At 39.4% G+C, this 10,030-nt stretch overlaps 1 protein-coding gene across 1 annotated transcript; it reads right to left on the bottom strand.

The window, feature by feature from the left end:
- Nucleotides 1-383: 383 nt before the first annotated feature.
- MED10 (mediator complex subunit 10) lies at nucleotides 384-7,407 on the bottom strand. Its single transcript, XM_026701005.2, has 4 exons — nucleotides 7,147-7,407; nucleotides 5,372-5,455; nucleotides 2,331-2,433; nucleotides 384-1,276 (listed from the first exon to the last, which is right to left on the bottom strand). The coding sequence occupies exons 1-4, from the start codon at nucleotides 7,266-7,268 to the stop codon at nucleotides 1,181-1,183; spliced, it is 405 nt and encodes a 134-aa protein (XP_026556790.1). The 5' UTR covers nucleotides 7,269-7,407; the 3' UTR covers nucleotides 384-1,180.
- Nucleotides 7,408-10,030: the final 2,623 nt, after the last annotated feature.

The raw sequence follows: 10,030 nt of genomic DNA, 5'->3' as shown, positions 1-10,030 counted from the left end.
ACTGATCTGATTGTCTGCAAACGAAAAAATGAAGAACGATGCAACAAGTAAGATCTTGCCCTATGAATATAAAGGCTGCCATGGATCACCTGATGGATCTGTCTTAGAGGTCATTTCTACTTTTATTTTTAGGTCATTCCTAGCCTACTTTCTATCTTTAACCTTAGGCATACAGCTTATTTTTTTAAAAAATGTATATATACACATATGTACTACATGTGCACATATGTAAATGAGCTTACTTTGTAATTACAATTAAATATCAATCCATCACCTTCCTTTTCATTATACATATTGGATATGATTCAGAAAATGTTTTCCACTAAATAGTTAAACATCAGTTTATTCCAATGAAAAATACTCAACGTAAGATATGCAAGTTCTCTCTATTGTTTATTCATAACAACTCATTTCCATGCAAATCAGAACTGCCAGAAATGATTAACATGCCTGTATGAATAAGCTTATAGCTATATTTTTATAAGATACAAAATGTAAATCCTTTGTTTACAATTTATGTAATCAATTCTCATGGTTGCCAGACTATCAGAAGAGATATAAACAAAAAAGCAGAAGACCACATAAAAGATGTAAAACAATTTAATATATTAAGGCCATAATATATTTAGAAGTTCAATTTTCATTAACCATGAAAAATTGAAGAAATTAAAAGTTGCTTTGACAATACCTCCAAGTATATTTCCATGTACATTAGAAACATTCTAGTTTTTTATGACAACACAAAATGAACAAGTATTGTTCTTGTAGATCAAAATATAGCCAAAAGACTTCACCCTAGAAACTAAATTCAAAAGAATAATTTAGAATCCAGAAGAAATAATGACACATTTATACTACTACTCCACTTCATATAAGCTACAATACCCAACCACAGCCCACCATGCTTTGTGTACTATTTACAAGATGCAAATAAGATAGTTTTCAGTTCAGAAACAGGCTTCATGTCACATTAAAGAGAAGATGTTTTAAGGTTCTGGATTCTTTTGGAACCTCCTTTATAACAGCAGATGAAGTACAAAAGAATTCCAACTAGGCCAAGAGATACAATATTTCATCACTATTTCAGTTGAACACATCTTCACTTCTCAAACTGTCATTAATTATCATATAAATATATCACCAGAGTCTGGAAGGGAGTACAGGACAATGGAAAATGTAATTATGGAGAAGGATCTTCACTCCGAATAGCTTTGTACTTAGCCATGTCCTCTGGGAACACTTTAGTCAGTTCCTGAATCAATAGGCTTTTGAATTTCTAAGAGAAAAGGGGGAAAAAGTCATGCAAAGAAACTGGAATTTCACCTTTCAATATGACAACAACCCAAAGCATACTTCCAATCAACAAAAAGGTGGCTTCACCAGAAGATCTAAGTTTTGGAATAGCCGGCCAGAGTCCACAACTGAATCCAGTTAAAAATCTGTGGGGTGACCTGAAGAGGGCTATGTGTAGGAGGTACCTTCATAATCTGAGAGATTTAGAACGCCTTTACAAGGAAGAATAGGCAATGATTCCCAAGGCAAGATGTGCCATGCTGATAGGCTCCTACTCCAAAAGACTGAATGCTAAATCAGAATAAACACAGAGCACAACCTCACCTTCTTGTACATTCTTGTACTGACTATACTAAATATTCAGAGATGACTCAGCTAAGTCAGTCGCTTTACCACAGATAAGAATGAAGCCATATACAGAAGATTGCTCACTGTGGTGTATTTTGCTGACTCTGATCTTGCTGGCCTTCTGGAAAGGCCTGAAAACAGCGTTTCGTCATTTCATCTGGAAATCCTGTAACATGGGTATGGAGCCTGCAAAGTGGTTCTACTGCTAGGGAAATTGCGTACATGGGCCTGCAGATTATGGGATTTTTTTTATGTAGTGAATTGATTAGCCATTAAGCAAATATAAAATATAAAATACAAAATAAGACTATTGTTAAAAATAGAATAAAAATGCAAATTTAGGGGGGCAGAGAAATATGATTTGCATCTTCTTTTACTCATGTATTTTGCTCTCTTTAATATATGCTTATTGTTCTGCATTTTGCATTCTGATATAACCTAAAGGCTAATCAATAAAGGATTAAATTACTAAAGGTTTTTGATTATTTTGCTGTCTTGTTTTTGTGTTTTTAACTGTGTACATTACTCACTGACCTATGCAAGATAGGAGACTGTACAAATTTGCAAAATAAATAACTACCTAACAGCAAAAACTAATTCTGTAGTTATTGACTTGAAGTTTTTGAATGCACATGCAGACAATGTACACTTAAGGAATACAAGGTTTTTATGTACAAGTGATAACTTACCTTCATAGTATCAATTTTGCCTTTCACTTGTTCATTTTTGGCTAGAGCTCTTTCCAAACATTCTTTAGTATATAATTGGGGATTACGACCTTGATCTATGTATCTGAGAAAATAAATATGAGATTTTAATGTGGTTCACGTTTATTAACCATGCACATGTTATGCATTCTACCAATATTATTTTCTGAAATTCACACTAGATTAACATTTAACTTCATAATCACAATAGTACAGAATTTAAGAAACATTACAGATACTTCTCACCATATAAGCAAAATTTGAGTCCCAAATTTGTGTCATAAGCCATAAGTCATTATAGTTGTTAAGCAAGGCACCCATATGACTTCCATACTCAGCAACTGCAATACCAACTTCCCCTCGGGAAGTGGAGAAGACCTGGCATCAACTGGCATGCAAAAACCTGCCCTGGGTTAAGATGGATATTGGCAACCCATGGCTCCAGAGCCACACGGTGCTCTTTGGGGCCTTTGCTGCGGCTCCCTTTGGCTGAACCAACCACTGGCTGGGCCACCCCCTCATCTAAGAAGGTAAGGGCAATGGCAGCAGATGGAGACTTGCTCCATATTCCAGAGTGGGAGCAAAGCGCCCCTCTACTTGCCTTTTCTTCCAGCCCTTGTTGGTGCTGCACGCACCTCAGTCACTTGGGGAGATGCGCAACTTGCTCTCTGTCCCGAGACACTGGCCCAGCCAGGCTGTACCTGATGCTCCATGTCGTAATGGGCTCCAGGAGGAAGAGGAGATGCTGTCTTCCCCATTGTAAAGCACACTAAATTTAAGTGTGCTGCGCAAGGCCATGGAGGTGGCGAGAGCAGTGGCATCAGGTGCACCCGGGCCTGGCCAGTGTCTCGAGGTAGAGAGCAAGTCGCGTGTCTCACCGAGCAACTGAGGTGCACACAGCACCAACAAGGGCCGGAAGAAGAGGCACATAGAGGGGGCACTTCACTCCCGCTCTGGAATATGGAGCGAGTCTCCATCCACCACTGTCGCCCTTATCTTCTCAGGCAAGGAGTGACTGGGAGTGGAGGGCGAGAGGCAGGGCCAGCCAGTGGTGGGTTCAGCCGAAGGGAGCTGCAGCAGGAGACAAAGGAGCTTTATTTATCTGGGAACTTGAAATGACTCTTGATTTAAATCATATTGTAAAAAGCACCCAAAGAAGAAGAAAGAACATCATCAGCAAAAACAAAAAAACCAACCACCTGTTTTTTGAAATTGTTCAAGAGGAAACACACACACATACACACGAGAGAGACAGAGAAAGAGAGATAAGAGAGGGAGAAAGAGATGAGAGATGAAAGAAAGATGAGAAAGAGATGAGAAAGATGAGAAAGAGATGAGAGAGAAAAAGAGAGAGACAGAGAGAGATGAGAGAAAGAGACACAGAGAAAGATATCCGTTTCCCAGAGAAAACAAAATACCCGGAGCCACAAAATCTGGGGAGGCATGGCTGGGTGGGAGGAAATGACATCAAGTTGGCCACACCCACCCAGATTTTGAAGCTCCCGGTGTTTTCTTTTCTGTGGAAAACGGGGCCAAATGGCTCTTTGAGTGTTTAAGGTTGCAGACTCCTGGGCTAAGAGGCATTGGCTGACTAGCCCATTGGAGTGTGGGCCTCCTCTCCCCTCTGCCCCCTCACCTCACCCCTCTCCCAGAAGGCTTGGACCTTCCCTCCACTCAACCATGTGATTTCATGGGCAAAATGGAATTTCAGCTGCAGAAAAACTTGCATCTTCAGCATTCCTTTCCTCAGCCCAATGTTGCAGTTCCCCTCCCCTCTGTGTAGAGAATATCTACACATGACCAGAATGATTTTGCCCTGTGGGATGCAAAATCAATCTGATAGGTGGCCTTTCTGCCCTCAAAGAGGGTGGCTGAAACAATCCATGGCGAAAGGTTAGTGGGATTTTAGTACAGGGCACTTGCAGAATGGGGTGTTTGGAGTTAGTCTGGCTCTGAATATTCTATGATGCAAGAACCTCAAGCTAAAATCCCATTTGGCTTTTGCTGTGGAGCTTTTAAGCTGGCATCTTTGAGAGTGAAGGGCTGCTTGGCAGAGGAACTTTGTCTTAAAATCAATTTGATTTCTGTTCTCAAAAAGGTTGGCTGCAAAAGATCCTTTTCAAAATGGGTCCTGATGGACCTTTTTCAGACAGCCCCCAGCAATGAGAGTGAGTTCTATCCTTCCAACCTTCCCTGCTGGCTTCCCCACTGATTTTCTGGAGAAGTGAGCAGAGATGATCACAAATGGTGATCAGAGGATCATGGGCTGCTTGGCAACCTGTTGTAAGTGCAACAACAGGTTATCAAAAACCCAGACTGTAATAATGTAACTGCAGGGGCACTACAATGGCATAACTTTGGGGATCAATCATAAGTCCAGCACCATTGTGTTTCTGAACAGTTGCTGGACAAATGCTTAAGCGAGGACTACCTTTAATGACACTGAGTTCCCAGCAATATATTGGGTCTATAAAGAAAAGATCTGGGGAGAGGTATGAAGACCATTTAATAATATTGCATATGAGAACTGAGCAACTAATTGCTCTCATGGCCCATTTTGTAAGCAAAACAGACTGCACCAGTGAAATTCAGTACCAAGCTACATGCAATTTCCCATTGATTCCTGGAAAATAAACCAAAAATAAATACTACTGCATTAAACATGACATAGACTAAACATATCAAGTTCTTAAAACTACCTCACCAAACTCCCCTCAAAATGAAATAAATGTTCTCCGAATCTCAATCTGTAGGGAGATTTCATTACCTTCACATTGCAGATACAACTACAGCCTCTGCAAATGTATTTTCCAAGAGCAAAAGGATATAAGATGTTTCTCAAAAATCAAACACTATTTAGCATTGTGCATGCCAAAGGATATTTAAAATGAATTTCTATACTCTATGCCCTGCAGTCCAATTTATTAGACTTACTGTGAAAAGATATGTGACTGCTCTTGTGTACAGTATCAATATCTCTAGGGCCACATACTGACAGCTGGAGTAAGAAGTTAAGCACTTACTCAAAGACTTCCAAAGGTACACTGATGTCATGAAGCTGTTGTCGGCACTTGTCAATATCTTGCAAGCCTGTAACCATAAAATTCCTAGACAGAAACCATTTTTATTAATTTATAGCACAGCAAAGTTGAATTATCAATTTATACATCCTCTGTGCCAACAGAGGGTTTATAAAGACATTATGAGGCTTGTCAATAACCAATCTAGCTCTATAATATGAAATGTTTGCAATAAAAATAAAGGAAACAGAAGCTCTCAGAACAAAAGGGAAAGAAAGCAAACTGGTAAATCTTTAAAATTCTTGCCCTGAAGCTCAACACAAGGAGTTGCCCACAAAAATTAGAATGACCATTTCAACCTCCAATACTACCATGTGTTAATAGCTTATATGGCTTTTGAAGGAAATGAAAGAAATTTATAAAAAGGATCTTACACTACATATCTGTTATATAGATAATTGCTATACAGGTAGTCTTCCACTTACTACTGTTTCTTTAGCGGCAACTAAAAGTTGTAAAAGTTACAACTGCACTGAAAAAAAGTGCCTTATGACTGTTTTTCACACAACTATTGCAGCATCACCATGGTCACAAGATCAAAATTTAAATGCTTGGCAACTGGTTCATATGGATACCAGTTGTAATGTCCATGTTACTAATTTACCAATTACAGTAATTCAAGTAATTCGCTTAACAAATGTAAAAAGAAATGGTACAAACTCACTTAACAAATGTCTTGCTTAGCAATAAACTTTGGGATCAAATGGTGGTCATAAATCAAGAACTACCTGTATATCATATAGCTGTCACAAAAGATATCCACACTTATGAACAATACTTCATTTGTTAGATACCTTGACTTTCCTCTAGGTCAGGGGTGTCCAACCTTGGCAACTTTAAGACTTGTGGACTTCAACTCCCAGAATTCCTCAGCCAGCAAAGTCTTAAAGTTGCCAAGGTTGGACACCCCTGCTCTAGGTGCTCAAGACAGTAGCTACAACTAAACTTTCTTTTGTCCTCATAACAGAAGTCGGTTATGTAGATGGGCTCACAGGGAAGGAGTGCCTGGCCAAATCACCCAATGGCTAGGATTAGAATTTGGAAGCGCCCTCCAACAATTTAACCACAACTGCACATTGTGGAAGAAAGGCTGAAAACAATTCCCAATGTATGGTAGGTTCCAGTTAATACTGAATATCAGGAAGAAAGCAACAGCTCTTAAATTGCAAGCAACTGTCTTTAAAGCAGCCTGGCACTAATTTGCTTTTGTTTTCTAAAATCAGTTTTTAAACAAGCAACTGCTTCAGACCATCTGACATATGTAATAATTACATAAGCATTAACAATTATTAGAGCTTTATGGAGGAGGGGCTTCATTTATTTTTTTAACAAAACTTACTTTTTATAAACATCTCGATTGGTAAAATTTAAAATATGCCTAGGGACATCAATCTTGAAAGGACAGTACCGTTTTAGCCATGGAGCCCAACGTTCAAATTCCGCCAACAAATAAAACTCTTCCAGGGGATTTGTAAATGGCTTCTTTAAGCCTCCCCCTAACACACAAACTGCTGGCAGTTCGCCTGCTAATATGTTTAAAATAATATTTGCTATTCAATGAAAACTGGGGGTTTTTTTATTTGAAATAAAACGCCGTCTCCCCACGGACTATTTCCTACAATTCCCAGGGCTGCAACTCCCGCCAAGCCCGCTAGCTTCGGAGAAAGGCTTTGGGAATCCCGAGTGGGAAGGAGGCACGAGGGAGGGAGGAAGCTCACAGTTTCTGGCTGAGTCCCGCTTGGCTGCTAGGCTGGAAGTCGCTGACAATGATGCCCAGCTGCCGGATGTTTTCCACGAACTTTTCCAAATGCTCCTCCAGGGAGTCGAACTTCTCCGCCATCCCTCGGAACCAGAGAGCAAGCCTAAAGCCCCTCCGCAGCAACCTCTTTCGCTACGCCGGTCTCCCCAGTTGCCAAGAGCGCGGCCATGAACGCTTTAAAGTACCATTTCCTCTTCCGCCTCAAGGAACGCCCACCTCCGCACACACCCCCTCCCACTTTTGAATGGAATATAATAGGATTCGAGGGCAGATGTTGTAGACTCCGCCCATTCAAACTGCGCCTGCCTTCATGCGCACGCGTAGTTCCCGCTCCTGTTTAGTTCTCCGTTCGGAGCTCGGGGGCTTTTTTCGTGTTTTCGGGCGGTCGGTCTGATTTGTTTTTTTTTTTTCCTCAAAGGGATAAACGAACCCCCTTTTTATTATTTTTTTAAGCGAACGCGCGGCTCTCACAGATTTAATCATTATCCTCATAGCATCACATTCCTCTCTTTTATAATGATAATAAACGGAAGACTCGGAGTTCATTGTACAGGCTGCTCGCGACCCTAAATCGGCAGTTGCCAGACGGTTGTACGTCAACCGTTAAGAGGACGGGTTGCTTTTGTTTTATTAGGGTTTGGTTGGTTAAACTTCATACGGCTGCATATTCGCCCGACGTGACGGGGCGGCTAACGGGGATTCAAAACACGGGGAAATTCTTTAACAAGGCTGAGCTTGGGGGTGGGGAGCAAGTACACAATTAATATAAAATACGCCAGCATGGGATGGAAGGGCCCACTTACAACACTATCGGGGGAGCCAACTAAATTTCGAAGAAGGGAGGGGAAGTTCATCTTGCATTTCACACCAGGATTGTTGCCTGTCGCATTAGGATTCTCTTCATATATTTTATGATGCAGAATCTGATGTATGGACATGACTTTTTTTAAAAAACAATTTTTTTAATGACAACAAGGCAACCCTTTTCTTCTCAGGGTAAATCCCACTGCCTCTTGGTAACAAAAATACATTACAGTCTTAGCTTATGATATAATGGACCATCTGCTAATACAAAGCCAGGTCATGGCACACCCTTCAAAGTAAACCAGGAAGCCTATAATTGTGGAGTCTGTCTGGCAAGAACAAAGAATGCTTATCCACAGGAGATATGCATGTGTAACAATCCTGACTTATTGGAAAGCTGATAAAAGTAACAGGAGTTAGCCAACTTGCAGACCTCAACCAACAGGGATAGAGATGGCATGCAGCAAGTCAAATGAGTATTAGATAACTCCTAGGGCATTCATTAGCCAAGATTTGGGAACAGGGACAGCTAATGACCAATAGAACAAATGTAGAATTATTACTAAAATGTTTATTAAATGATATTCATTACTGTCTCACTTTGTCCCACCTTCTCCTTTAGTGAAAATGTATAAAACTTACTCAATCCTTTGTTCTTCGCTCTTGGCATTTTGACCAGGAGCCCTTTATCTTGGAGTACTCCAATAAAAAGCAATCAGAAAATCTGCACCTCATGTCTGGTGTCTATCATTGGCTTTGGCACCAGGTTCAGACCCGAATTGGGGACAACAATATAAGGGACCACGAAGTTGACCTCTACTATTTTTTTTTACAGTAAACAAACTATTTTGTTTCTTATAGGACTTATTAACTTGTTTTAAATTACAAATGCAACTAATTCCATGTGTTAAGCATGTATTTAGGGTCCTACAGATAGAATTTACATATAGTCCTGCCATATCCAGATTGCATAAAATCTATAAAAATTGGCCACTAGTTGGTAGGAAAGAGTTCAAATTTTATATCTCTGCTGCCATTTACTGCTTAAAAGAAATTTCCCAATCTACACATTTTATTAATATCCAACTTCCAGAGATGTTAAGGTGCTACAAATATGAACCTCTCTGAATGAAAACCCTTATTGCACTAAGTCATACAGTGATTTCTTTGGTTTTAGCTTAGCATGTTGTGTAAACTTAAACCCACAGGGCAAAGATTTTAATACATTAGCCAATTGCTACATTTTATGTTTATTCAGATGTAAAGTTTTTTGTTTACAGGATCATGAAGAATTTGAACAAAAGTTTCCATTGCAAAGAGGTACACCTTTGATGTAATAGTAATGGCAGAGAACAATGGAAATGTCATATTTATTTGTATTCCTCCTTGCTATGCTGTACCACCACTCTTGCCATTTAGGACTATAGCTAAATTTTGGCAAGTTTAAAGCTGGTATTCCTTAAATTTGTGCAACTAAAAACATGTAAGGCAATAAAACTGTAATCCTAAATACACTTGCTTGGAACATAAGCCTCACATTGACTTAGAAGCAGCAACTAATAGACAATCCCGTACTTCCGAAATGCTGGATGAACTAGCAGATCTGGAGGAGGCCAGGGAGCATAAAGGAGCTACAAGAATCAAACCAAATGAAACGTTTATAGGTTTCACTTGTTGACTTTCATTGTGCTCAATCCACTGGTGTTACCACTAAAATAATATAACCATTACCTAGTAGTAGTATTTTTATTTGATACATACTTAAGTGCAGTACAAGAAACAACAATTCTATAAGAAATCTTATAAAACAATGAAGCCCATAGTCAACATTATCTTTTAGTAAGATATAGATTATAGCAATTTATATTTCACCTTCTATCAAATCTTGAGTTCTTTTTGTTCCCCACGCTTGCTTTTTTTGTTTTACATGTTTCATCACAAGATTAGGGTACATCATATCTGATACAGATGATGTTACCTATTATGACAATAAAACATCTAAAAGAAAACCAAGTTCAGGGAACTTCAAGAACCTACAT

Source organism: Pseudonaja textilis, chromosome 3 (genome assembly GCF_049901715.1).
Source record: "Pseudonaja textilis isolate UNSWEBS1 chromosome 3, rPseTex1.2, whole genome shotgun sequence".
Classification (NCBI taxonomy): Eukaryota; Metazoa; Chordata; class Lepidosauria; order Squamata; family Elapidae; genus Pseudonaja; species Pseudonaja textilis.
This window is presented reverse-complemented; position numbering and strand designations above follow the sequence as displayed.

Coding starts and splice junctions, on each gene's coding strand:
- MED10 (XM_026701005.2), bottom strand. CDS start 7,268: ATGGCGGAGAAGTTCGACTCCCTGGAGGAGCATTTGGAAAAGTTCGTG. Junction 2,434..5,371: donor GTACCTTTGGAAGTCTTTGA/GTAAGTGCTTAA, acceptor TTATTTTCTCAG/ATACATAGATCAAGGTCGTA. Junction 1,277..2,330: donor GCAAAATTGATACTATGAAG/GTAAGTTATCAC, acceptor CTTTTCTCTTAG/AAATTCAAAAGCCTATTGAT.